Below are 27,441 nucleotides of genomic sequence, written 5' to 3' on the forward strand. Positions count from 1 at the left end.
TTAATGTCGCACTGACGCCAACCGCTATTCACAACACGGGATGCCGTTGCCGGTGTAGGTATAGAAGCGAAGGATGTATATTGTGTTGTGAAGACCATTGTACAACGCCCACTAGCACATTGGCAGGCACCCAACTATTCCCAAATCACAACAAACCACGATGCCGCCCTTTTCCCTGCGTATGCTACCACCATGCTTTCGTCCCATCCTTAGAGTTGGTTCGCCAACCCTCTGACGGTCCTTCTGCGCTTCTCCATCTCTCCGATTCGGATCAGCCCGCCCATGACAGACAATCCTTCGTCCCCACACCCAGTGGTGCCAACGCAGATGCCCTTGGTAGTATCTGCACAGTCGCAGACGTTAGGCATGCAAACTGTGCCGATCGGACAGCTAGCTGAGGTCCTGCATTGAAGGATACCTGGGTCAGAACAGTTTGTCGCATCCTTGTCGTAACAGACACCAGCGCCACCCATGGTCCTTGCGCACCGGCATGACGAAGTTCCGTTTCTGTTGCACAGGCGGTCGAATTCGCAGTTGGAGTCGCATGCACGAGATGCGCACACTCCGTTATTGCAGACGTTGCCCGCGACGCACGCGTTGTTGCAGCGGCCACAGTGAAGAACGTCAGTCGCAAGGTCGCGGCAGGCGCCGTCACAGAGACCAACGCCAAAGCCTCCACACACGGGTGGGCTGGGCGTTGCGCTCGTTGTGGATGTAGTCGAAGATACATCGGTGGTTGAGGAAATCGGTGTGGTGCTGAATGACGACGAAGAAGAAGATGATGAGGAGGACGACGGACTGCTAGTAGACGTGCTCGAATCACTGGAGGTTGAAGTTATGATCGTAATCGTTGACAGCGAGGAGGACGAGTCTGTGGTGCTCAATGAGAATGACGATGAACTGCTGACAGACGTGCTTGAAGCACTAGAGGTCGTCGGGTCTATGATAGTGGACGATGAGAGCGAGGACGACGAGTCGGTGCTGCTCGCTGAAGATGAAGGTGATGAACTGCTAGCCGATGTGCTCGAAGCACTGGAGGTCGGAGTCAAAGTAGTGGTTGATGACAATGACGACGACGAGTCCGTGCTACTTGTTGAAAATGACGAACTACTACTTGCAGATGAACTTGAGTCGCTAGAGGTAGATGTTGCACTGCTTGAAGATGAGGACTCAGTACTACTAGTTGAGCTCGTCGAGACGCTGCTAGAGGAGCTCGATATGTCCGATGTGCTTGATGAAGAGCTGCTGGAAGAGCTTTCGGGTGACGTAGTAGCTGACGAGGAGCTTGGTGTCATGATGGATGATGAAGACATGGAAGAGCTTGACATGCTGCTTGTGACAGGAACTTCTCCCGAGGAAGTCGAAGAGCTGCTTGATACCGTGGACGAGGTGCTTGAAGTGGCGGAGGGCTCAGTTGAAGTACTAGATGAGCTACTCGAGCTCGTGCTTGATACATCGCTTGTGGTTGATGATGATGTGCTCGAACTACTGGACAAGCTGCTAGATGAGCTGCTTGAGCTAGCAGACGAACTACTTGGTGTTGTAGATGAAGAGCTGGAGGAACTGGATACAGTCGGTGTGCTTGACGAGCTACTAGACTCAGTTGACGATGCTGAAGAGCTAGAGCTGGATGAAGTTGGCGTGGCAGACGAGCTAGATGAGCTACTACTGTCGGTCGAGGACACTGAAGAGCTTCCTGTGCTAGACGAGCCACTAGAAGTCGTGGATGAAGAGACGAAGGAACTGGTTTCAGTTGGCGTGCTAGACGAGCTACTTGACTCCGTCGACGAGACCGAAGAACTTCCTGTGCTAAATGACGATGTCGCCGAGCTTGAAGAACTATCCGTGCTCGAGGATGACGAGATAGTAGAGCTAGTGCTGCTAGAAACACTACTGGACACCGGAGACGAGGTCACCATGCTCGAAGTTGAAGAACTCATCGAAGACGACGGTGTAATGGTTGGGCAGGACGTCCCAGTTATCGTGACGCTGGTATACGTTGTAGTCTCAATATTTGTCACAGTCTACAACATGATCAGCCATTACCCATCACGCACTGACATGAAGCTTACGGTTCCAAGATAGGTGACAGTATCTTCGGTGATGCTCGCACATCCGCATACAGATTTGTATTCTTGCGAGGCACAGGCTTGGGTGGCGTATGTAGGCACTGGTCCAAAGACAGTGGTCGTGGACCAGTTAGTTCCGGTTGGCAGAGCTTGTCGAATCCACAATTTTTCTTCGTCGGTAGTAATGGGCACTCCTGTCGGAACGGGCAATACCTCCGAAAGACATGGTGTTGTCAGAGTAGATGTCGTAAGAGTAAAGGACGTGATGGTGGTGCTGTAGTAGATCGTTAGTGTGTTCGATGGACATCTTGAGTGGGATACGAACATTGGGTACCAGATGACACTTGTAGTAAGGAAGTCATCGCAATCTTCTCCAGCCCTGATTATCTGACCGAATCCGCCGTTGCCGAAAACTGCGCGGAAGCAGTCATCCTCATTGCATTGCTGTCTAGTGTCGAGCACGGCTGCCAAAGCCACGGACAGGCTGAGGAAGGTAGCGAAGGTAGAAAGCTTCATCGTTTTCTCGTAACGAGTGTAGGTCGGACTAAGTTGATGAGCACGGCTACCAACCAAAGGAGCTTGGAGCAACCTTTATAAGTCGCCCTCGCTATGCCAAAGACTAGTGACAAAGCTGGCGTGACCAAGCCTTCCTTCTGTCTTTCCGGGAGGCCTTCGTATTCGCTCCGACACTCTGGTTGGTGTAGGTGGCGTCGCTGTGAGACTTGACGGTGGTCATCATTCTCAAGCAGAAGGCTTCTGACTCAGAAACTAGGGCATTGATCAGTGTTCTGAAATGGCGCGTTGGTGTTCAGGAAGTCATTTTCCGTCGCGAAAACAGTGACATTGCAACGCTGTCGGTCATGTGTAGGGAAGCAGTGGATGATGCAATGTTCTGCTTCGCCCAATGTGTCGCATCTTGCAGAGGGGTTCGATATCATGACGTTTTTGTATACAACTGAACTGGAACTGTAGTAGTATGCTGGCACAGCATCTCGCCATATTGTCGCATCGCCAACTTTTATACGATGATCTAGGCTTCCATCGGTAGGTTGGCGTCAGTAGCGCATGCAGGTACAAAGTCGTCAGACCAGCTCTCCATGATAGGCTAGAAAGACAGGTCAGCCGCTCTATGCGACGTTCATCTGTCATCTTCAAAATCCATTGTAGGGTGCATGTCTTGTTACTTGCGATGGCTGAGACATTAGAGCAGCAACACTAGTAGTGAGATTGTGAGGTACTTGGCATCATGACAGCCTCGTAGCTGATCGTTAAGCTTCTACCGCAGTGCCAAAATTCGCATGTAAGACATGGGTCATAGCTCGGTAATGTGTGTCCTTCTGAGCTATTCCTACGTTTAGCACCAGCTCGCCCGGAGAATGAAGTAACCGTCTAGATGTACCGAGTGTTGTGGTAATTGCAAAACATTCGTATTGGAGTTCAGGAGTCTGACCATGGCGTTTTACTAGTAATAAGCTACGTCGTACAGTTTGTCTGGGCGTCTGAATTGAAGAGCTACGTTGTAGAGCTTACGCCACCGCTTTGTGGGTACGACAGTATTTTCGCGGCCTGAGCTTCAGGCTGGTGGGAGGAAGTTAGCAAAAAGCATTCCCTGTATCAAGCAATACATGATGCTACCTCTGATGCACCACTTGGCTGTTCGTGAACGGTTTGCTGTCGGACGAGTACTTTGTGAATCAGCCAACCACGTAGCGACAACTAGATACCACATGGGATAGCCGGAAGCAATCCGGTTCACAATCTGGACGTGAAAACTGGTAACGGCTGTTGCAGCCAGTAGTAATTGGGGCAGTGCCAATTCCGGTAGCTTGCATATCGCGGAGGTTCCGTTCCTGGATTTGGCTGTTTCACCAGTCTGGGGTACAGGACGCCCACGCAACGGGTGTGGGGCACCGCTGCGGAGAATGGTGACACTTGATGTGAGGAGCAGCCACGAAACTGGTGCCGCTAGTATGAACAGAGGCAGATTTGAGATGGTCCAGTAACGGAAGAGTCCTACGTTCCTGGAAGAGGTCAGACTAGTAAGTCATCGTATTAGGGTAACTTACCAGTAATGGCTTTGTACCCACGAGTAAATGCTCGGGAAGGTCTTGTCACACCATGGTCTAGTTCCAGTGCCGCTGCCTTGGTCGCAAAATTCCGTGTATGCCAGATACTGCGGCCCGAAGAAAGCCAAGGCTATCAGACTACCAGCCATGCATGTGACAAGCATCCTTCTTACATCTGGTATGCGCAACTGCGCAGACATCAGAGAGGGCATGTACTTAGCGACATCGTATAGGAGGATTAAGCCGCTGAGTAGACCGTTGCTTCGCATCAGTGTAGCTGCTGCGAAAAAAGCACCAGAGCCAATCTTTTGAAAGTCCGCTCGAACCCATGACATGCCAGTCTCAGCCGCAGTTTGAGATTGAGCATAGAAGAGCATGCCTGTGAAATTGAGCAATGAGAACATGGCTTCAGCATACGGTGCACTCATAAAAAGAGAAGCTGGCGTCAGGATATGCAAGACAGCGGCGATGAATGGGATGATCTGTCGGCGTTGAGGTTCCAGGACCAAGGTCAATAGGCGATACAACACTAGCACAGAGAGGAGGTGGCAGATGTTGGAAAGGATGATTCCGGCCAGGGCATAGTAGTGCAGAGGAGCCTGCGCATCGCCAACCATCACTGCGAGATATCAGTGCCGACCCAAATGACTGGGCCTCTGGTGCTCACATTGACCGGTTAGTCTCAGGAGATACGAATACGCCCCGCTGAAGGCCCACGCTTGCTCGTGGACATGACCCCGCTCAGCTGCTTTCACAAAGTACAATGCGTCCCAGCGGAGCAGGTTGAGGACAAAACGCTCATAGCGGGAGGTGACATCCAGCTTAACATGACGCCGGGCGCTCGTGTCGAGCAGTATGAGACCAGAGGTGTCGTATCCGGGACCTGGGCAGAATGCAGCAAGCGAGAGGAGCAGAGCTTTCCATAGGCAGAATATGGCGACGAGCTGCGCGTTACGCCCTTTCGTGCTGAGATTAATCGCGTTCATGATCTCGCACTGAAAATGTCGCGGTCGATGATGGATGGTGAGGCACCACGCTACGATTGGGCAGGCGCTAGCGCCGGCGAAACATTCTTCCCTACCCGCGCGCACTCGCTTCTCTGGATTTCGGTGCCGACAACTTTTGCGCCCGCTTTCGAACGTTCGTCAAGTCCACCGTCGCCAATCTTTACTTCGTCGCCGCCAACACACCAGGTAAGCGCATATCCGCCATGAATGCTCGGTAGCATATCACAATCGCACGTCTCTACATGAGCGTGTCGCATACAAATGATGGCTAGAGTGGAGAGCGGCTGAAAGGCCCTCTCGCTCTTACGAGATTCAGACCTATAGTGAATGAACATTCGCTAATGGTTTCTGTTCTCTATGACAGCCTCGACAATGCCTCCCAAAGGATCCGGAAAGAAGCCTGCGGCTTTCCCCCAGGCCACTTCTAAGTCGTCTGCCGCCAAGAAGCAAAAGGTCTGCCCATTCCTCAAACATTCAACTGCAACCGCTCACAATGGAACAGAACCCTCTCATCGAGAAGCGTCCTCGCAACTATGGCATCGGTCAGGACATCCAGCCCCAGCGCAACGTCGGCCGCATGGTCCGCTGGCCGTAAGCAAACCCCGACCCACCGCAGATAGCAGATACTGACGATGTGCAGCGCGTATGTCCGTCTTCAACGCCAGAAGAAGATCCTCAACATGCGCTTGAAGGTCCCGCCGGCGATTGCCCAGTTCCAGCACGTTGCCGACCGTAACCTTGCCACCCAGGCTTTCAAGATCCTCAACAAGTACCGTCCCGAGACCAAGGCCGAGAAGAAGGAGCGCCTCACCAAGGAGGCCACCGCCGTCGCTGAGGGCAAGAAGAAGGAGGACGTCAGCAAGAAGCCCTACGTCGCCAAGTACGGTCTCAACCACGTTGTTGGCCTGATTGAGAACAAGAAGGCTTCCCTCGTCCTGATCGCCAACGACGTCGACCCAATCGAGCTCGTTGTCTACCTGCCCGCTCTCTGCAGGAAGATGGGTGAGTGCCCCAAATGCGCAAATTGCACATCGAACCTTCACTGACATACATCAGGTGTCCCTTACGTTATCGTCAAGGGCAAGGCCCGTCTCGGAACGGTCGTCCACCAGAAGACCGCCGCTGTCCTCGCCCTCACTGAGGTCCGCTCCGAGGACAAGAACGAGCTCCAGAAGCTTGTCACCGCTGTCAACGACGGTTACCTCGAGTCGCACCACAAGGACGCTGCCCGTCACTGGGGAGGTGGTATCATGGGTGCCAAGGCCAACGCCCGCATGGAGAAGAAGAGGAAGGCCATCGAGAGCGCTATCAAGATCTAAGCGGGTTCTGATGTGCTTTCTCGATTTCATGATGACTTTACGGCGTGTCTCTTATCTCTGCATATAGTCGGTTCACAATACCAACGGAGTTTAGGAGGGTTAAAAGCGGTCGGCAAACGACTGCATTGACTGGAATCAATCACGATAACGCACGCCATTCGCATGATTTGTTGCTTGTGACTATGTTTCGATTGTATATGCTGAAGTCTAATTACCGTCTCAGCTACACTCGCACGAGTGGAACTGCTGTGAACCCACTTCCAGTTCCGATGGATGCGACAACCCACCCTAAAAGTTGTCGATCTTCGTCCCGATCTTGCGCTCATTCGCTATGCGAACAAGGTCACCGCCCACCACGACGTCCGTAAGACCCAGTCCCACACTCTTATATATAACATTCCCCTTGACCAACCACTCAATCAAACTCTTATGCGCCTTATCCTCCCCCTCATGATGTTTCTCCTTCTTCTCACTACTCCCCCTCCTCGCCTTCTCCGTCTTCTCCCTCCGATTCATCTCGCACTCGCCCAACTCCACACCCCCCGTATCCAGGCCCTCCGCCTCCATCAACCCTTTCCCAGCTAAACACTCTCGCCTCCTCTTGTCCGCATCCCTCTTCAACATAACCAACTCTCCTATTTCAACAACCTGATCCGGACCCAGTCCCGCCTGTACCACCTCCCCACCCTCTTTCAACGCCTTCTCAACACTATCCACCACCACCGCCCCGCTTTGCTTTGCGTGCTTGTGGAAGTGGCGGTGGCCGTGCTCGGGCGCGACGTTTTGGCGTAGGATGTCTGGGTGTAGTTCTGTGGCGAGTGGAGAGAGGGAGCCGATGGCGGCTATGTAGCGGCCTTTTTTTCGGCCTTCGGGATTCGTCAGGATGGGCGCGGGGAAGAGGGGTGTGGGTGAGGCGGTGCAGAGGAATAGGACCGAGGAAGAGCGGAGGGTGGCGTGCAGGAGGCGTGGGTATTCGCCGTGTCCTGGGGTAAGGATTTGGATTTTGGGCCGGTGGAGGTATTGGTGCTGGGTTTCTTTTTCTGTTGAGCCTTCCTCTGGGCCTGATGCGCGGCGGTAGGTTGGCACGTGGTTTGGATCTGGGTTGAACGTCGAAGGAGCGGAGTCGGGATCGTATAGTTTCTCCAATAACTGGTGTACACGTTCGAAATCTCGGTTTATGATGTTAAGGTGATGGATATCGGGTCCGCGTAGCAGGAGAGCAAGACGGATGTGCCAGTAAGCTTGTTTCCCTGCGCCGAAGACTGTCACGTCGTGAACGTTTGCTCGTTTCTTAAAGAGCATTGTGCTTGCGAGGGCGGTGCGGAAGGCTGTCATTTCAGACGAGTTTAGCATGGCGCGAGGGTTTCCGGAGCGGTCGAAGAGTGTGAGACTAGTATTTGATGCCGATGTTTGGGTTGAAGAGAGAGAAGCTGTGGTTGCTGAGCTTTTACTCGTTGGTATGGACTGTTGAGATAGAGCGAGTGAGCTCATCGATGAAGTAACAGAGGCTGTGTCTGGAGAATTGGACTCTGGCTTTGTTGTTATTTTGACTCCGAGACCATCGTTGCTGCGGATAGTTAGTCGATGCAATTGTCATGCATTTGTATTTGCAAGAACTATACTTACCTGCTTGCCGGCGCAACCGTCATCATCCCTCCATCTTTAGTCTTCACACTCGTGCCTGCAGACTGAAAACTCTCACAACATCCATTATTGTCGTCTTCTTCCGTGCTGGTAGAATAATGGTGCAGCGCATCAGCGAGGTTCTGCTGCAAGTCGAGAATGTCTTGTTTGGTCAATTGCAATAAGAGAGTGCGCACATCCTCGTCAGTAAGTACAGTCAATGGCATTGTAGATTCGATGATGGGGTAGTGTCGGAAAACGAGTGCTGTTTATGCGTCGCGCAACGAGCGGTGGTTTTATTGTTGATGGTCGGAAGGTCCAGGGTATGATGTCACATGTGCAGGCGCAGGTACAGCGGAGCGGGGGAGGGGCAGACGGCTTTAAGCAGGAAGGAGCGCGCGTCGGGTCGCGACTGAGTAAGCAATGCTGAGCGAAAAGGTTCATTGTGTAAGCAAGAGACTATCTAGAAAATGCTATTTCCACTAGGCGCCACTGATGCAGAGCCTGTTCATATCGCCCGTAGTCATGACCCGTCCGATCTAACTTAATGTACATGTTCGTCGCTTATGGTATCATTGAGCGTCGTTCGTAATATCCCATTCGCCGCATAGCTGTCGTTTAAGCAAAGTAGCTCTTCCACAGCACACCCTCCAAGTCCTCCAGTTGCTCTTGTTCGAACGCCTGAGTAGAGGTTAGCACAGTTCACGATCATATCAGAGTAGAAACTTACCTTGACATCAACATGCCAAGTATCCTGCCTAGTCTTCTTGAAGTCTGCCAGAACAGTCTTGACACTCTTACCGACCATGCCTGGATCAGCCGCAGCCTTCCTAGCCAGTGTAGCAAGTACATCGGGCAACCAAGCTGGCGGAGGGCTCTGGTATGGGAAAGCTTGGATAAGCGCACCAAGACCCAGCACAGCTGCGTGGCGCGTCAGGACGAGCTTGCCTTGCTCTGTTGTCGGCGTTCCTGGGTTGCGCTTCTTTGGTAATGGGTTCTTGTTGAGCTGCTTGGTAAATCGTTCCTTGAGTGTAGAAACTTGGCGGTCGCGGAATGCAATTGGCGAGCAACGAATCATGCCTGATAGCGTGGTGGCAGCACCCATTCGTACTTCGAGTTGTGTATCTGACAGCATCGCGGAGACGCAGTCAAACATGCTCTGTTGCTGCTCCTCGCTCATGAGGAAGAGTCGGCGGAAGTAGATGACTTGGATGTTGATGAGGATTCTAAGACGCTGATGCCAGCTTGTCGCGTTGCGTCCGATGCGAATGAGAGCAGAGATGAAGTCTGAGTCCTCACCTTGGCGATGCGGGATGTTGGGCAGGTGGCGGAAGACGTGGTAAGCGAGCGACTGCAATTCAGGGTCCTCCTTGATGTCCATCATGTGTAGCAGCTGCTCCATGAACATATCGGGGAAGAACCTAACGAGCGAGGTACACTCGTACGAGGAGAGCGTAGAGTCGAGCCAGAGAAGAACAGTCTTACCACCTGACGTGTACGACGAAGGTGTCTGTTGACCTGCCGGACGCTCCCCACGCCAGACCTCAAGGCGATCAAAGACCTCGGTGATGGTTTTAGTGAACTCTTCCGTAGGCTGGTAAGGGCGTTCGCCGATCGAAGAAGCGTCCTTTTGCGCCTTCATCAGCGTGTCGACATCCTTGTACGATTCGTGGTAACGTGTCCTAAAGATACTCGCGATGGTCTGGCCCATGGCTTCTCGCACGCCCTTGTACGGATGGTCGAGATGCTTCATGAAGTCTTCCAAGATCGGCTTCTCTAGACGGAAGTGCCAGCCCGCATCGCAGATACATTGCGTCAGCAAGTGGACTTTGGAGCTCTCTTTGAAGGCGGCGTTGGACTCCATGTCAAGGCGGAAGCTAGCTAGCCAGTCGACCAGCGGCCATCCTCGGCGTGGATCCTTCGACTGCAACACAACATGTAGGAAAGTAGTCCAGTAACCGGAGTTCTCTGGTGTCAGTCCGTCTTGGAAGATGCCACGAACGATAGGGAAGACGTATTCCCATACGGCTTCGCGCTGGTCTGCCTTAAGATCTGGGGCGCATGAGAGCAGTGCGGCCATGATCTCAGCGGTGGCACGATGCTGATGCTTGTCGCTTCCATCAGCGTAGACAGACTGGGTCAAATCCTTGATGTCTTCGAACGTCGCCTCGGTCAACCCGCCGAAGACTAGATCGAATGAGTGAGTCAAAACCATCGCGCTTGACATGCGGAACCTGTCGGCGCTGTTGTCACGAGGCTCTTGCTTCATGAAGGCAAAGTAGTTGGAGAACCAGGATCGAGTAAGATGCTTGGCGATCTTTTGGCGGACGCCATTCTCGACCTCATCATACGATAGCTGGGGCGCATTGGGCTTGAACGCGGTCATGCTCTTGTTCCACACAAGCCAGCCAGGATAATCAAAGTCGACGTAGTACTTGGCCTCTGGCTGCGCAAACGAAGCGAGGTACTCCTCGGTCCAGTTCGGATCCTCTGGCTTGGTCGGTACCGAGATCTTATCCGGCAGCTCCTCTTCGCTGAGCAAGTACTTTTCGTAGTTATGTCCAGTAATCGCACGGGTCTGAATAACGGAGTACAAGCCAATAAGCGCTCCAGCGTAAAGGCCTCGAAGACTAGGATGTTGATCGATGGATCCCTTCGCCACGAGATCGATCATCTCGTCAGAGGCAATGCTGTCGTAACGCATTCCCAGGTTGACAATGATGGCTGCAGTCCGACTGACCTTCTTCCAGTGCTCGGTCTTGGCAATATCGACAAGCTCCTTGGACAGTTCAGCCTTCTTGCCTTCGATGCGAGCGCGCTTCTTCTTGATATAGTCCCGACGCTTGTTGACTTTGGTATGTACACTATCGCCCTCGCTAGAGTCGATAGCGTATGCGATCGCTTCCACAACCTCCTTCGGGAGGATAACCATGCGCTCCATTGCCTTACCCATGTCCATGATTTGGAAAGTAGCGTTAGTTGCTAGCTTCTGCACCGAAGGCTTGTCGGCACCGGTAACCTCGATGAACGCTTTGATGAGCTTAGGCGTAAATCGCCAGTCGCGGCTGATGGTCTTCGCCAGGCTACCGAACAGAAGAGTGAACATCGCACCCTTAATGCGAGGGTAGTCGCTCTCGGCAACAGCCTTGACGAAAGCATCCAGTAGAGGAGGAATGACAAGCGGCCTAGCACCCAGCACGCACTTAACGGCTGACTCATTGGCTGTCTGTGCAGTGCGCCGGATCTCAGTGTAGACTGAGATACTAGATTCGGCGAGATCAAGCAGCAAGATCATGTCGAGATCAGTCTTGGGTCGTGGGTTAGCATTGTGCCGTAAACGCTGCAGATGATAAACGTTTGCGCGGCGCACTAGTAGAGGTCGTGGGTATTGCTTTCGGAGTCCACTGAACCGGAAAGGCCGCTCGTCGTTCTCTAGTAACCTAGAGATTCTATCAAGCACATGAGCAGATCGCTCGATGCCAACATCGATGAACCACGACCGATAGGCGTTGTACAAAGAGTTGAAGCACGGCACGTCGTCAGGCTGCTTCTCGATCAAGAATTGATGTACGTTGTGTAGCATCTGGCCAACCTGTTCGCGAAGATCGTGAATGAGGTTGTAGTTGTCATCGCCACGACGCAGAGGGTAGCCGGCTTCGTACTGGAAAGTAGGCTTGACCTCTTCATCTTCAGCTTCTCCTAGGCCAGCATCGTCATCGATGCCTTCTGTGTCCATCGCATCAGCGTCAGAGTCGTCATCAGACTCGGTGGCGCCATCAGCAGCCTGATCATGCCGAACATCAAACAAGACAGAGATACCGGAGATGATCAAGCGCAGCAGGACAAGATTTCGAGAAACCTCGTCGGACCAATCTTTGCCAGTGCCTTCGCGCTTTATCGGCGAGTCTGGTTGCGTCAGGGCTTTGAGTGCCTTCATCGAGTTGTTGGCGTGAGTCTCGAAAAGCTTGACGGCGAAGTCAATCTCGTCGGAGCTCGGAGTGTGCCACTTGATGTTCAGCTTCTTAATATCGACCTGTCTACCCCACGACTCTGTCGACAAGCCTTGTGCAAGCTCATCTTGCTCGTAGATCGAGTAGTCGATGGTGTAGGTGCAAGTAAGGTTAAGTAGCAAGTGATGAATGAAGTTGGAAACATGCACGGTGGGGGTACCGCGGCACTTCTGCTGCATGTATTCTGCAATCTCGAAGAGCTCGTCTTTCCACTCAAGAACTGCGTCACCAACATGGACAACACACATGCTAAGAATGCAAAGGTTCCAAACAAGAGCACGATCGCGGGGAAGTACCTCGGCGCCTGTTGTTCGCGTCGATCCAGCGCCAATCTCATCAATCTCAGTACGGATGCCTGCCAGAAGATGTGGCAACAGACGCTTCAGTGCTTTTTCAGGGTTGATCTTGACAAGACTGTTGCAAATGAATGCGATGGCATCTTTGGCTTGGTGAACGACATGGTTTGTGATGAAGTTCGCAATCTTATCAAGCGCAACATCGTACAGCTCCGGAGAGAGTGCCGCAAGCAGCGGCGTGAAAGCGGCTGGTAGCTGGTTAACCACATACTCTTCAGGAGAGCCACTGCGGACCCTAGACGCATCGGGCAAGTTTTCCAGGAGCGTGAACACGCGACCAAGGAATGTAATCAGGAATTCGTTGAGACCAGTCGTGGATGACCGTAAGATCATTGCCTCATCCCCGTCACTGAGCTCCTCGTCGTAGTTGATCTCAATGTTCCCGTTGGCGCTTTCTAATCGCTCGACTTGTGCCGTGATCCATTCCAAAGCAAGCCCTGTGTTACCGCCAACATCATCCGGTGTAGTTGCTCCATCTCGAGCTGTCTCATCCGACGCCTTCCGCGCCTTGGTGAGGTCCTGGAATGGAATGAGGTAGCACACGCCCTGGACGTATTGCAAAGTATGCACAGTCTTTTCCAGGTCGTTGGCGTCGATACCCGGGAGCGCAAGCCCGAGCACAGAAGTAACGTGACACCGGAAGCCCTTTGTCTTAGCCATGACCTTGGAGAGCATGTGCAACGCACGTATTGACGAGATGGTGCGATGTACTTCGACAAGCCCTTGCATTGCGGGGTAGATGCGTTGTAGTGCGCCGGGGAGAATCAAGTTGGGCTCGAGGTGTGCCAGGCTCTGTAGGGTGGACAAGGCGTATTGTACGGCTTTGTCGCTCTTGGAGAAGATGCCCATGAATGTGACCTCTCGTAGACAGAGTACGAAGCGCCTCTTGACCGCGTCGTTTAGCTTCCTCTCTTCTGGCACATCCATCTCCCCGCTGTGCTCTCGATTCCACCGCAGCACAAAGATGTCGGCCAGGTAGTAGACAAACTGCGCCAGAGGTCTAGTCCAGCTACCCGAATTGGATGGATGGAAGAAAGTCTCCACAGCCTGGATGAGCCCTTCGAGCTTAGTCAGGGTAGAGTCAGAATGCTCTGCACATGCAGGCGATAACGACATGGCGATGATGCGGGCAATGTGGTGAGTCGACGGGTGCTTCCGCGGGTCACGGTCAAGCATCACAGCAAGTCCTGCACCTAGGTCAACAGTATTGCTGTATGGTGACGTGGCTTGACCGACTGGGATTTCCAGTAGCCGCAGGATAGCCGTGAAGATCTGAGACGACTGCTCGCCGGTAAACACTCCGTATTGTGAGAAAGGCACATGCGCCGCGGTCAGGTTGTCCCTAGACAGCCTCGAAAGTGTATCAATGTAGTGCGCATCGAAGAGCCGCGACCGGTTGACGAGCGACCATAGATGGAAGAAGGTCGGGAGATATTCTTGAGGCAGCAGTTGCTGCATGTCCTCGGGTGCCGGGTGGGTTGGAAAGAGCAGGTTCAATAGACCGACAACCACAAATGCGTTCTCGCTGAACGATGTGCTGAAGAAGGGCAGGAGCTCTTCCAGTATAGCCGGTATCTCCTTGGGGTCGAAGTACGACTGCGCAAAGGTGCACATCTTCGTCAACGTACGGATATTGCGCTTTACGTTTGGCGGATGTGAGCCTCCGGATTCTGAGGGCAGGACGAACATCTTCAGCTCTCGATACAGGGGTCGCCAGTCGAGTATGAGGTCTTTGCCGGGTCGCAGGTAATGTTTACGCCTGTCGTCGTGTCAGTCTCCACCCGTCATCCAAACTCTAATGTGTGTCACTTACTTCGTCAGGACCATGAACATGCTAGCGAAGCGCTCCGCGACCAGGTAGTCCAGACCGGGAGCCAGCGCCAGCTCATAGTAGAGCTTCACGAGCTTCACGCGCGTGGTGCGGGGGAGGTCGAACTTGAGCGAGAGCCAGCCTCGGATCTCGCGCGTCCAATGTACAGCGCCAGGCGCAAAGTCGCCGGCCGAGACGGCTATGTAGAGGTGCTTCAGACATGTGTTGAGGCTTTCTTCGCGATCGCTCTGGTCTTCTGTCTGGTACGGGAGGTATTCGAAGTAGGGGAATGTGCGTGGACGGCGCCGGTCGTCTGCTCCGTTGACGCCACCGTTGGGCTGCCGCCAGTCGCTACCTGGTGACGTAGCACGCGAGGTATCAGGGCCGGAGCCCGTATCGAGGGCGCTCATGAGCTGTGATATCCGTTCGCTGACCGCCATGGTGCCGGGTGGTGGTGGTCGAGGTTGTGGTGGGGGGTCGTGAGGCGTGTGCCTAGGGCGCAGTGGAGAGACGAGTCTTGGGAGTGCGCAGTCATCAATGTACAGCTAGCAATTCACAGTCGAGGGCAGCCGGGACGGATTGACTGCAGACACAAACAGTCAGCAAGTGGTTGAGACGTCGTCGTAGTCACGGGCTGTGAACCACAGAGTAACACCGCAGCACGTGGGGCGGGTGAATTGCTGTGCGCGCTACTTACTCCACAAATGCGCCGTGTATAGCAGATTCCGGGTGTTGGGCGTGAGTGCGGGTGGAGATGTAGTCGGGTGCAATGGTTGACGAGCAGTGGTTCATGTGGGTATCCGGCGCCTCGTCCAGATGACATCTAGTCTGGAGCTCCAACCCTGCAACCTTAGGCGAGAGAGCGGCGGCAGCGTCGAGATCGTGGGGGAACAGTCGCTGTCGCGGTCGAACGTTTGCAGAACGACTAATCCACTCGTTTAATCTCAAAGAGACTTGTACGCGCTGCTGAAAGGCGAGGTGCGCGGTGATTCATCACATCCGGACGAAACGCGCTATATATCATCGGACCTCCGCCAGGCACTCGAAGACGCGCAATACACACAGGCGACTACGCAGTAAGCTACACGTTTCTACCATCTTCTGACCCGCCTTCTTTTTGCCTCTTCCCGCCCCGTTCCTACTCGCAGGGCTGCATTCGTCCTCCATTCTGCCTGCGCTTTCATCTCCTTGCATATTCGTCCCGATGCACCAGGCTGGTGGCACGACACGCGACACGTCGGTTGCCTCGTACAAGGATGGCCTCTGATGCATTTCTTTCGCACCGCAGCATCAGCTGAAAGATAGTCAATTTGTTCCTGTTTCTACGTGTCGGCTTACTGACAGAAATGCTTGTCAGAAGATGAGTTCGTATTACGACGTCGACGCTATCTTGACGGATGCGCAAAAGGTACCATGTACCTTTGAGCTTACCGTTCCTGGCCTCGGCTATCTCGAGGGCAACATGAGCGGCGATATGAAGCAGGGTTCTAAAGTCGAGCTTCCACTTTGGCTCGGCGAGATGCTTGCACTGAGGTAAATGAAGATTCTAATCATATGTACATTCCGTATTCACAACATCTACAGTCAAAGTCTAAATACATCCTCACTTGTGACCATCGACCCTCCGTCCGCCTTATCTCCGCGCGTCTTGAACGCCCTCAAAGCTGACCCAAGGACCGTCGATTTGCGAGCTCTGGCCCCGCACTTCTACAATCTCGGCGCACGAATCCTGGAGCTCTTTGAAGAGGAAGAGATGATTGAGGTACTGAGCGATGTGAGTTCTGTGCTTGGTCGATGCAACGATATATGCTAACCCATATAGACATTCAAGGCCCGGGCTGCTCTCATAGCTGATCAGGCTCATAATCCACGGGGTGCATTAGGAGAAGGCGCCGACTTCATGCGAGGCCTAGATGAGAACGAGCGGCAACGTAGGTGTTGAGGGATTCAGCCATACATGAGCTAACGACGATGCAGTATTTCGTGCGGCACACGATAGCGCAAAGGGCGTACGGACGTGGATGGCAGATCTGAAGAAGAAATGAGCACGGTAGCCGGATCGCAGAAGATGAGTGCCATAGGGTCGGCCAGTAGAGGTAGAAGATCGACGCGCAGGAGCTTTGAAAGATGGACGAAGGCACAGCGTAGTAATCAATGACGAGCGCATGACAAGAAGCACGACGATACCAAAAGACGAGGTGAGGTGTAGGTGTGAAAGAAGCAGCTGTTCGAGCCTACCTTCTGAGTACAATACCATACCTGCAAGCACACAGCCAGCGAACGAGAACATGTACAGTGAGTGTTCCATGTCTACCGCAGTGACGCACCCAGATTGCTGTTTTGCAATAGTATAGCCAACTGCTCGGGCGGGTAGCCCAAGAACACAGGCCCGTTGAAAACCATCTGCGGTACCATTTTCGGACTTTCCGTCTCTCTTGGTGGTTGTGATGGTTCCGGAGCTCGGGGCTGCGGTGGAGTTTCCGTCGGTGGAACATGTGTGGTTGGGGCCCGAGGTTGCGACTGCGGTGGCATAGTGTATTGTGGCACTTCAGGCTGCTGCGGCGTCTGTCCCATCATCGCGCGATGGTCGAACGGGCATTTGCCAGTCTTTTGGGGCGTCTCGCCGATTGGACGGCCAGTGTCGAGGGGTAGTTGCGGCGACGCTGTTGGTACTGAGCCAACCGAGGATGAGCTGTGTGCATTGGTGTATTTGGCAGGTATCGAGATGCCCCAGGGCCGACTTGGAGATTCGCCAACTCTGACTTCTTTGAGCGGGCGGTCAAAGTGACCGCTTCTCGACTCGTCCAGTGTGTTTTCTTCTGGTTCCTCCTCAGGCGGTGGGGTGCCATCGTTGAGACTTGCCGAGACGGCCGAGGCCCAATTTTGAACTTTGGTGTCCGCCTTTGCGTCAGTGCTGAAGTGGGCTTCTGCCTCGGGCTCTTCTTCGATGGCGTCGTCGGGATCCTCAGGGAGCCACTCCTGATGTTTCTGACCGAGGCCCTGGATCATATTGACCAGATTGCCATACTTGCGATCTAGCTGCTCTATGCTCTCTTGGTTACTCTGGAAGCGCTTGATGCAAACTTCATGGCTTCTCGGTAGCTCATGCTTGTGTTTCTCAAAGTATTGGGCCACCTCCTCTGGGTTGTGTTGGTCGAGGAAGCGTATGGGGCAGACGGCAGCGGAGCCAGAGGCCGCTACTGAGGCAGTTGCGGAAGCAGCAGGATTGTTACTGCATATTTCGGCGCGAATAGGATCGGTAAAGGAGGGTCGTTTCGATCTTCGGCCACGTGCGCTTAATCGGGACGTCGAGCTACGTGGGGTAGCGAGCGGGCTGCCTCTGCCGCTGCCCGATGCGAAGGGACAGGCGAGCTTACTAGGAGTTCCAGCAACAGTGAAGTCTTTCTCAATGGGTGATGTGGCTCTATTGGTCTGTATCTCAGGTAACGAGGCGGATTTGTCTGCGGACGGACCACTCCATATTTTTACACTGCTAGTATTCTCATGGGCGTGCAGCTTGACAGCAGCCTCCTCAGCCTTCTGGATGACCAGTGCTCGGCTCTTGCGCTCTACATCATCGCTATGTGCCAACTGCTCCACCAAATTCACATGTGTCCGCGGTTGTTCGTCTCCTACGCGCTCAAGATCTTGCAGGAAGGTAAGGTGTTCTTGCGACAACGTGTTGGGCGAGAAGCGTTTCAAAAGGTCAAGATACTGGGTATTGTCAGCAGTGTACGTCAAAGATATCGTGTGCTGAAATGTAGAATGGTGTCCGGATCAGGCTAAGCTGTGATTGTTTTCGATCAGAGCTGCGAGTGCAGCTTCAGGTCTAGAGCTAAAGTTGTTCATCATAAGAGGAAGGAGTGTAAAAAGACATTGCGTACCTGTTGCTTAGCCCACGAGAGCTTGCTTTCGAGTTGTTTCTGTGAATCAAACAAAACCTGGTATTCTCCACTCAGAGCTGCAAAGCCTTCAACGAGCTGCTCGGCGAGCTCCGTCACGTTACTCTGAGGCTGTTCAGCCATGGCGATGTTAGTAGAGAGATGGGTGGAATGCTACAGCTGGGCGATGAGCGCAGTGTTGATGACGCGGCAAGTGAGGCTTGCGTCGGTGAAGAAGAAGAAAGATGGTCGGAAGGTCGGCTGCCGGCAAAGAGATTCGAGAATCGGAAGCGACGGGTGCGCCACGCCTAACGCAGTCAGCCCAGCCACACCGCCGCAGGGCCCCAAAGTGACGCGACTCCTAGACCATCGCTGCGCCTTGAAGTCATACGTAGCGTCTAGCATTGGCATCAATCCTTTTACACTATGATACCCTGACTCCCGTAGCATAGTCTCATCCATCCGGCTTCTCACCCATCCATAAACCACGACGTTGCATCCCCTCGACATTCCGAAGCCCCTACGCCCTAAGCCAAGTATCTCAACAATATTCACCATGGGCTCCCTCCACGACTCACGCATACACAAGTGGTTTGCGACCTCGCCGCCCGTCGCATGGACAGTCAGACAGCTACGTGAGCTCCTTATCGGGTCACTGAAGCAGGGCCCCATCCCGCAACATGTTGCATTCGTGATGGACGGCAACCGCCGGTTTGCGCGCAACCACCACATTGAGACGGTAGAAGGGCACAACCTTGGATTCGAATCGTTAGCAAGGGTATAGGAGACTGCCATCAGTGTTTTGGGGTCATGCTAACCATCTCAGATCCTCGAAGTCTGCTACAAGACTGGCGTCAAGGTCGTCACCATCTACGCATTCAGCATAGAGAACTTCAAGCGCTCCAAGCATGAAGTCGATGCCCTCATGTCCATGGCCAAGGTGAAGCTGCAACAAATGGCAGAGCACGGAGCCTTGCTGGACCGTTACGGCGCATCCATCCGGGTGCTGGGAGAGCGCGAGCTTCTCAGTCCTGATGTACAAATGGCTGTGGACAAGGCTGTTGCAATGACAGCACACAACAAGAAGTAAGTTCCCCGCCGCTCCTTAGGTGACATCGCTGACCACCCGCAGGGCTGTCCTCAACGTCTGCTTCCCCTACACTTCGCGACACGAAATCACGACCGCAGTCATGAAGACTGTCGAGACGTACGGCACGCCGATACACAACCTGCCCACTCCTTCGAAGCGAACCTTTTCCGAGTCCCACATCACCCAGCATATTCGCAAGCAAATGTTGGAGGAGGATACAGAGGGCCTTGCTGAGCAGGCTGATTCGCGGCCAGCGTCACCCTCGAAAGAGGCGGCTCTGGCTGAAGACGGGCGTTCCTCGTCAACCTCGACCGCCATCAACTCGCCTGAGAAGGATGACTCGAATAACGGGCCGACGTTTCTGGATCCAGAGTCCATCAGTGCTCAGACTTTGAACGATAACATGATGACGGCTGATGCCCCGCCTCTTGACCTGCTAGTTCGCACCTCTGGCGTCGAGCGGCTGAGCGATTTCATGCTATGGCAAGCCCACGAGAACACGTCTATCGTTTTCCTGAAGTGTCTGTGGCCCGAGTTTGATCTGTGGCAGTTTTTGCCTGTGCTGGTAGAGTGGCAGTGGCAGCAGAAGAAGCTGCAAGAGGAACAACAACGGACCCGTGGGCGGTCCAAGTCAGACTGAGGGCGTTGGCTGTAGTATATGGCGCAAAGTCCTCGCGGACCATAGAAGCAGGCAGATCTGAACTTGAGCGAGCATCGAAGATACCCAGAACAGAGCATTCCATTCGTCTAGCCGTAGGCTTTCCACAGCAAACCATATCTTGTAATACATGTCGATCTTGCGCTATCGTGGCACGTGTACATATGCGCAGCTAATCGCTCGCCCATACCCTGACCGTTCGTGGTTTGCGACCGCGCATGCGACACTTCGGGCGCGCACTAGCCCATTGCCTAGTGCGCCGAACAGCTTCAAACGTCATCTCACCCTCGGAAGAACCACCGCTGGCAGGGAGCTCCAGCCGGGATGTGAGCTGAACATGACTTATAATCCGCGCGTTCCGCAGGATTGGGCTGGACTGACAGCTGCCGTCAGATCGTTCCCATGTAACCTGATCTTGCTTATCGGCCAGTTGCACCGCTTACGCAGCACGACCACTTGTTTGGGTCCGGCTACCAACTTCTAAGATAGACTACTCCTTATCAATAGCAGCTCCTTTAGTATCGCTTGGTTCCTTTAAAAGCAGGGATTCGTACGTTTCTATCCTTGAAACCATCGCTGCGCAACAGCAGTATCGACACCATGAGCACCCCAAACCTTCTGACGATACCTGTTGAGTTGCGCGAACTCATCTATGGCTTCCTCTTCAGCAGCTACACTATCCAACATGGCTTCAAGCACGCTAGCACACCTAGCGACGACTCTGAGTCTTCTAATCGCATAGCGCTCCTGCTCAGTTGTCGCCAGATCTTCGCCGAGGCGCACCGCCATCTCCCGCTCAATTGCACACTCCACTTTCGCGGTACAGAGAATCTACTCGAGACGCTCCTCTCCGTCGATCAGAGTGTACTTACGCGTCTGCGCCATGCCCGAGTGCGCGCGTATCCCTTCCCGTTGTACTCCTCCGGAAGCTCGCAGTACTACCCGACCTACTATGCAGCGAATGCGCTCACACTACTTCCCGGTCTCTGTCTAGATACTTTGGTCGTCGAAGATTGCTGGCACGGTTTCGGCATGGGCGACGGTTGGCGAGACGTCACAACCTACTTCGATATCGAGACACTCTTGAATAGCGATGCTTGGAAGGAACTGACCTACATCACCCCGTGTACCGATTTCATCGCGTCCGGCTACGATCATCGGCGTAAACGATCGGCTCAACCTGAGAACTGGGATGCGCTCCTCAAGGAACGGGATGGAGACGAGTTCGGCGCCGAGGTCAAGATGTACATCGTTCCGTATGCGCAGCAGACGGCGACTGGTGATAAGAAGACTGAGGACGGGCGCATTATGCAGCCCTGGGCAGCGAAGCCAGGGCACGAAGTCAACGAGAATTGGAGGGTCGCAGGGCCGGACCAGGATATGAAAGGTGAAGTAAGGATCATAGCAAAAAGAGGCAAGAGGTCAAGAGCCGTACAGCTGGGACTCGCCGGGAAGAAGACCTGGGAGGAACTGAAGGGCAAAGAGCCAGGCGGCTTTGCCCCCGAAGGTAAGTCTCATTCCAACTTCTGCAAGTTCTCAGCTCACACTGCGCAGGATGGATACCGTACCACAACGACATGGCCGACGCGGTCGCGTGGATATATGGGGGCCACGGCAGAAGGATACAACTGGCCAACGCCGCTCTGAACAGTTGACTACATGGCTTCACAACACAGCCGGTTTACGCGCCCTGGATGTCGACCCAAACGTAAGGGTGGCTGGCGGCCGGATCCATGACCATGCAAGCCCTTGTCGGCATTTAGGCTGTATGCACCCGACACTAGGGTACGGCAAGTATAATTTCCTAGACACGTTCCTACACGCCTCTAGCACGCGGCGTAGCGCGCAAATAGCACAAGGTGGCTGAGATGTCTTACACAACGCGCTGTGATGATAAGGCAGAGTGGTGCGCGACAGGACAGATGCTTCGGCGAGCAACAGAATGCAGTGTGTATTGGAAGGGTACAGCTGCATTATTGTGAGTGATTGTGCACGACTATTGTGATACCGAACTGGATTTCCCTTTCCCTGCCGTCTACATCATCGCGTAGTATTGTATTACAAACGCTCGCTAGTCCTCGTGGCGTGTACACCCGCGCAACGCTCTCTTCGCCGCTGCTCTGCAGTGAGCGAGGGACTGCCCGTTTCGCGCATCCCTTCGCTTGTCCGAAGTGAAGGAAGGCGCCTTACAAATACCACTAGGCACTACACGCGGTTGCCTCTGAACGACCGTCGTCTTTTCACTTCCTCAACACGGGACCAAAGACGCGGCACTGCGCATCGCTTGACTGTAACAATTCGGCCGCCTGCTCTACCTTGTCAGGCTTCTTATCCTCATTCTCATGCGCGATAGCTTTCCGCTACACCGGTTCCCGCCAACATGGTAGGCACACTGCTCTGCGCAAGCCAACCAATCACTGACGGTCACTAGATCCAACTACTCGCCATCGTTCTCATGTCTGCTCTCCACGCTGGATCGTCAATCGCCCAGCAGTATCCACTACCTGTAACCTATGACACCGTTATCAAGTCGCCTGCAGACCCGCGCATCACCATATCCTACAAATCACCCGACGCCCACGTATGCGCAACGGCGTTTGAGACGCAGAAGCAGTATACTGGATATGTCAACATTCCCCCGTTCACGCTGTCGCCGGCCGAGCAAAACTACCCAATCAACACCTTCTTCTGGTTCTTCGAAGCACGTGAGAATCCAGAAACCGCTCCGTTGACCATCTGGCTCAGTGGAGGACCTGGAAGTTCGAGCATGATTGGTCTCTTCTCAGAACTGGGTCCATGCGAGCTGGTAGAAGGGCCAAACGGCAGCTACGTCTCTCAGCCTAGGGTTTGGGGATGGGACCGCAGCTCCAACATACTCTTCATCGACCAACCCACGCAAGTCGGCTTCTCGTATGATGAGCGCGTCAACGTTTCGGTCGACTTCAGTACAGGCTATTGGGCAGATCTGGGCCAGCGCCTAGAACCTTCTCCGCTTCCCGCCGACGTCCCGGAATGGCGCTTCAAGAACGGCACCTTCCCGTCTGCCAGCTCTAAGAAAACCGAAAACTTGACCGTCATTGCCGCGGATTCCTCATGGCACTTCCTTCAAGGCTTCTTGTCAGCCTTTCCCCAGTACAATCCTGGTGTTCGATCCGACAGCGACACCGTCAACCCCTCTGAGATAAACCTGTTCGCTGAGAGCTATGGGGGTGTTTATGGTCCTGTCTTCGCAGATCACTACGAAGAGCAGAATGATCGTCGAAAGAAAGGCGATCTTCCGGCTGAAACGTTGGAGATACGCGTTGGTTCAGTGGGCATCGTCAACGGTATCATGGATGTTAGGACGTCAACAACTTCGGGCTTGCTCTTCGCATACAACAATACCTACGGCATCGAAGGCTATGATCTCACAACTTATCAAAACGCGATATCAGACGTCTACGCAGAAGGGGGTTGTGTAGATTTGGTCGACCAGTGCGCTGCTTCGGCAGCTGCCAATGATCCCCAAGGTCTGGGTACCGTCCAGGAAGTGAACGAAATTTGCGTAGCTGCGCTCTTAACATGCCAAACAAACGTTGGCCCCGCCTATCTTCCTGGTAGAAGCATCTACGACATCCGAGCTCTCCCGACTGTTGGCCCTAGTGACGCACTTGAGACGTATCTTAACGAAGAACACATCATGCAATCCGTGGGTGCTCCAGTCAACTTCACTTCTACAAATAACATGGTGTTGGATGCTTTCAGTTACAGTATGAAATCATGCCCTATCCTCGATTCTATACGCATCTACCTTGCTAACCATGTATCTAGACGGAGACTCTGCCCGCGGAGGCGCATTGGAGGCCGTGGCAGACCTGCTCGCCCGCGGCATCAAAGTCGGCCTCATCTACGGTGACGCGGACATCATATGCAACTGGTATGGAGGGCAGAACAACTCTCTCGAGATCGCCAGTCGTGTGCCTGGCTACGAAACGGCTTTCAAGGAGGCTGGATATGCGGACATTCAGGTGAACGAATCTTACGTTGGCGGCGCTGTTCGTCAACATGGCAACCTGTCCTTTTCTCGCATCTACGACTCCGGCCACTACGTCCCGACATTCCAGCCAGAGACCGCCTTTACCGTCTTCAGTCGTATCATTCATGGCGACGATATCAGCACCGGTCGCGACGTCGATCTGTCCAGCTTCAGTACAGAAGGCCCTAGCACCTCTGAGCACAGAAATAACCCAGGAGAGAGCCCTCCACCAATATGCTGGATTCGTCAAGCTATCCTTGCCTGCACGGAGGAGGAAAACGCAGCTATCATCGCGGGCAATGGTACCGTGAAGGCTGGCATCTGGTATCCATCCGAGGAAGACGTGCCGACGAGCGCGGGTGATCCCGAACCGCAGCCCACTGCGACAAACTCCGTGCCTATGACTGGAGTGTACACCGCTACCGCCGATCAGAAGGTCAAACAGACGTCTGGAGCATCGGCACTTCGATTCAATATCCCTTTCAGCCGTTCGCGCCGTCACAACCCAGGCGATCTATTGTCTGAACCGGAGGATTCTCGCGACAGTAGCATCAGAAATGGTCTCATTGGTGGTCTCGCTGCAGCGGTAGCTCTGTTGCTGTGAGTGCATAGCACTCTTCCCATATCTGTCATATAGACCGCCTTGCACACTCATTCGCGCAATTTCGCTTCACAAACATTCTACATTTCAAACATCACCTTATAGCTACGGCCGCGCTTTCACTTCTGAAACCACCTTTTACTGAATGAATATATACAGAGGTTTACTTTCCATGCTGTGCTGCTGCCGTTGCTTCAGACGACGTAAAGTCTACGATGGACCTTTTCCGGATGATGCTGGAAAGGGTCCAATTGTTGTCGAGCAAGTGATTGATGATGATCCAACGCCGACGCCTACGTCAACCATTCTCGGTCGGCAAATAACGCACATGGAGTCGATACCTGAAGCAAGCCCTAGACCAAGCGACGATCTCAGAGATAGAGCAGCGGCTGTGTCAACCAAGCCGGCACCAATGCCAACCGCAGAAGAGGAAACTTCTACCGCGCCCGTGCAGCGATCACTCTCCCCGTCGCAAGATGCAAGCCTATCACCGCGCGTCCCAACTATCCCACCTACAGGAACCTCGCTTCTCCCTTCCAACACAAGCATTGTGGCGCGTCCCCAACTCTCGTCCTCGGTGTCCGTGCCGCCAACCAACCCGCCGCCCTTACAATCCTCCACCCCAACACCGCCAATCAGTCCACCCACGCCCCCACCACCACATGCGACACCACCTGTACCTGAGCCAACACCGTCTCCGTCCCTGACTCCTGGGTCAACGGCCATCCCTTCCTCTCGCTCACCCCTGCGCACTCCTCCGAGTAATGGCCCGGCACCACCTGACCTGTCGCCAAAGATAGAAGGAGAGCACGGCCCAAAATCGCCACAGCCGTCGCTATTTTCGCGGATTAAAACGCTGTTTCTGCCTAGTTCCTCGTTGGCGGATATGGAAGGAGGCGCAATGACGGATGGTACGATTGATCGGCGGGTGTTGAATCCGCGGGTTGCTGTGAGGCCGGCGCAGAGGCGTGTGACCAAGGCTGCGGTGCCGAGTTGGTCGACTGAGGTGTGGTTTTGACCGGGGTTGCGGTGGCGATGGAGTTGCGAGGTGGGATTGGTTGGTTATTGGTATGCGAATGATGGACGGGTAATGATAATGCTGTGAAGTGACGCGTGATGTTGCGACTGTAAGGGTGGGGGTTGGTTAGAGGGTGTGGGTAGTGAGTAGCAATACATTCTCAATCCTCGAAGGAAATAACCTTACGTCACGTTTAGTGAGATGGCATGATGCTGACTCATACATATGCATTCTTGTCTTGAAAGCACTCGTGACTGTTATCAAAACTACATATTTGAAACGCGACGCCCCCAGAGCGATCCTCAAGGAGTGGCGAGGCTACATGATGGTGAAGATGTCGCCGCTTGCTCTACCCTGTGCAAGCAAGTCTCTGAGGGTTGTGATGTCCTTCATTGGAAAGTACCTGTACGTATACGCAGAGTATGTGTTGCAGAGATCGTGAGTGATATTGCTCTGCGTCCTCCTGTTCATGTCAGGAACCAAGATGGATATCACTTGTTCCATTCGATTGGATGACGGTCTGTCTCGCTTTTCATGGGTTCGAAGAGTTCAGTCGGAAGCCATTCGCCTTCTCTGGATCCTCTGAACTGCTCGGCAAACATGTACGGTCGACGAGTGATGTGAGCATCCATACCCAATTGCACATCCGCGGCTGCCGATCGCGCCATAGACGCCGCCCGCGAAAGACTTTCTAGATGATACTCATCTGACATATCTGCATTATCGAGACAAATTCGGAATCTCGGTGATCCGGGGATCTTCCAGAGGTCGTCTATCCAGTGCGCGTCTTTGATTTGGTCACGGAGTTGCTCCGCATAGCGCATCCATGTTGATGACAGACTAGGGGCCAATTCGTGTAATGCTCTTATAAGATCGATCACACGAATGCCATCTTCTCTGCGAAGTCTTCTCAACAGCGGGTGTGTTCGGCCTATGTTGAACTTATCGACGTCGAAGTGATAGATACCAAGACTCCTACACGGCGGATGAACGATCTGCATTGACCCGATAGCCTGGAGAAGAAGTCGATTCGAAACCGAGTCGTCGACCAACATAGTGTCAGGTGTAGCCTTGGCCCGTAGACTGATCTCCCATCGGCCTAGATGATGCTCTAAGCGGCCTTCTTCGGAGAACAACAACTCGAAGTACGGGTTCGTTCGAAACTGACTGAGATCGAGCCAGTAAAGATCTGCGTCGCGGGAGATCGAATGTACGTTCATATGGGTCTGGCCGCGTTGCGCAACATCCAATTCGTTTAAGTAGTGTGCGATTGCGTCTGGTAGACCTGGTGACTGTGCGAAGTACGCGGGAAAATAGAAGAACCTGTGGACTTGCGGATGACAGAGCTTGTCGCGTATGCGCGCCACGTGAAGGCAGAATTGCGCGACTTCGTCAGTGCTGGGTTGAAGAGGGGTCTCGCTTTCCCAATCAATGATTTGTGCATACTCTGTTGGCAGATCCGGTGAGGATAGAGTACAAAACGCGTCAACGTTTGTGCGACTGCATATAACAGATTTGGCAGAGGTGCGCCAAGCAGTCGATATGTTCAACGCTCGAACTTGGGTCTGAGGCCCGGCGGACTGGAGTATCATGTCCAGCAGTTCGGGAATCTGAAACATGTGATGCTCTGTACGTTGATTTAGTAGCTGGCATGGTTGTTGGTATGGTCGTTGATTATGCGTTTGGATTATGGTGTCTGGTTGGCGAATCTGGTAAAGGGTTATGCGTGTCCTTACTCGGTGACCAACCTGCACTCTCCATTGTTCAACAGCTCGTTGCTCTGAGGGGGAATAGAACGGCGACGCCTGTGTAGGCGTATTTGATAGATCACATAAATTATTTATGTCGTTGAGAACGTTGCGATGTGACTGCGCAAGAGTCTCCGGATTGTGCTGTGGCTGGTAAATGGAGAAGAGAA

The 27,441-nt window shown here is 53.6% G+C and overlaps 10 protein-coding genes across 10 annotated transcripts; 6 read left to right on the plus strand and 4 right to left on the minus strand.

The window, feature by feature from the left end:
• Positions 1 to 160: 160 nt before the first annotated feature.
• J4E86_006177 (uncharacterized protein) lies at positions 161 to 2,085 on the plus strand (the record flags this gene model as incomplete). Its single annotated transcript, XM_051446708.1, has 3 exons — positions 161 to 179; positions 577 to 623; positions 673 to 2,085. 3 exons carry the CDS (start codon positions 161 to 163, stop codon positions 2,083 to 2,085), a joined length of 1,479 nt encoding a protein of 492 aa, XP_051302283.1.
• Positions 2,086 to 5,514: 3,429 nt separating this feature from the next.
• RPL8B (60S ribosomal protein L8B) lies at positions 5,515 to 6,461 on the plus strand (the record flags this gene model as incomplete). The annotated part of the gene is made up of 4 exons (XM_051446709.1): positions 5,515 to 5,595; positions 5,645 to 5,733; positions 5,783 to 6,144; positions 6,199 to 6,461. The coding sequence occupies 4 exons, from the start codon at positions 5,515 to 5,517 to the stop codon at positions 6,459 to 6,461; spliced, it is 795 nt and encodes a 264-aa protein (XP_051302284.1).
• Positions 6,462 to 6,749: 288 nt separating this feature from the next.
• On the minus strand, positions 6,750 to 7,814 carry J4E86_006179 (uncharacterized protein; the record flags this gene model as incomplete). Its single annotated transcript, XM_051446710.1, has 1 exon — positions 6,750 to 7,814. The coding sequence occupies one exon, from the start codon at positions 7,812 to 7,814 to the stop codon at positions 6,750 to 6,752; it is 1,065 nt and encodes a 354-aa protein (XP_051302285.1).
• Positions 7,815 to 8,702: 888 nt separating this feature from the next.
• Positions 8,703 to 14,700, minus strand: J4E86_006180 (uncharacterized protein; the record flags this gene model as incomplete). The annotated part of the gene is made up of 3 exons (XM_051446711.1): positions 8,703 to 8,765; positions 8,815 to 14,209; positions 14,264 to 14,700. 3 exons carry the CDS (start codon positions 14,698 to 14,700, stop codon positions 8,703 to 8,705), a joined length of 5,895 nt encoding a protein of 1,964 aa, XP_051302286.1.
• Positions 14,701 to 15,620: 920 nt separating this feature from the next.
• Positions 15,621 to 16,305, plus strand: PSF3 (DNA replication protein; the record flags this gene model as incomplete). The annotated part of the gene is made up of 4 exons (XM_051446712.1): positions 15,621 to 15,793; positions 15,845 to 16,034; positions 16,083 to 16,191; positions 16,238 to 16,305. 4 exons carry the CDS (start codon positions 15,621 to 15,623, stop codon positions 16,303 to 16,305), a joined length of 540 nt encoding a protein of 179 aa, XP_051302287.1.
• Positions 16,306 to 16,570: 265 nt separating this feature from the next.
• On the minus strand, positions 16,571 to 18,285 carry J4E86_006182 (uncharacterized protein; the record flags this gene model as incomplete). Its single annotated transcript, XM_051446713.1, has 2 exons — positions 16,571 to 17,974; positions 18,145 to 18,285. 2 exons carry the CDS (start codon positions 18,283 to 18,285, stop codon positions 16,571 to 16,573), a joined length of 1,545 nt encoding a protein of 514 aa, XP_051302288.1.
• Positions 18,286 to 18,697: 412 nt separating this feature from the next.
• J4E86_006183 (uncharacterized protein) lies at positions 18,698 to 19,871 on the plus strand (the record flags this gene model as incomplete). The annotated part of the gene is made up of 3 exons (XM_051446714.1): positions 18,698 to 18,919; positions 18,968 to 19,227; positions 19,274 to 19,871. 3 exons carry the CDS (start codon positions 18,698 to 18,700, stop codon positions 19,869 to 19,871), a joined length of 1,080 nt encoding a protein of 359 aa, XP_051302289.1.
• Positions 19,872 to 20,489: 618 nt separating this feature from the next.
• On the plus strand, positions 20,490 to 21,544 carry J4E86_006184 (uncharacterized protein; the record flags this gene model as incomplete). Its single annotated transcript, XM_051446715.1, has 2 exons — positions 20,490 to 21,396; positions 21,444 to 21,544. 2 exons carry the CDS (start codon positions 20,490 to 20,492, stop codon positions 21,542 to 21,544), a joined length of 1,008 nt encoding a protein of 335 aa, XP_051302290.1.
• Positions 21,545 to 22,269: 725 nt separating this feature from the next.
• On the plus strand, positions 22,270 to 24,508 carry J4E86_006185 (uncharacterized protein; the record flags this gene model as incomplete). Its single annotated transcript, XM_051446716.1, has 3 exons — positions 22,270 to 22,272; positions 22,321 to 23,638; positions 23,700 to 24,508. 3 exons carry the CDS (start codon positions 22,270 to 22,272, stop codon positions 24,506 to 24,508), a joined length of 2,130 nt encoding a protein of 709 aa, XP_051302291.1.
• A 1,506-nt stretch (positions 24,509 to 26,014) lies between these two features.
• Positions 26,015 to 26,743, minus strand: J4E86_006186 (uncharacterized protein; the record flags this gene model as incomplete). The annotated part of the gene is made up of 1 exon (XM_051446717.1): positions 26,015 to 26,743. The coding sequence occupies one exon, from the start codon at positions 26,741 to 26,743 to the stop codon at positions 26,015 to 26,017; it is 729 nt and encodes a 242-aa protein (XP_051302292.1).
• Positions 26,744 to 27,441: the final 698 nt, after the last annotated feature.

The sequence above is a fragment of the Alternaria arbusti genome, assembly GCF_024043155.1.
Source record: "Alternaria arbusti strain BMP 1465 chromosome Unknown scaffold_7, whole genome shotgun sequence".
NCBI lineage: Eukaryota > Fungi > Ascomycota > Dothideomycetes > Pleosporales > Pleosporaceae > Alternaria > Alternaria arbusti.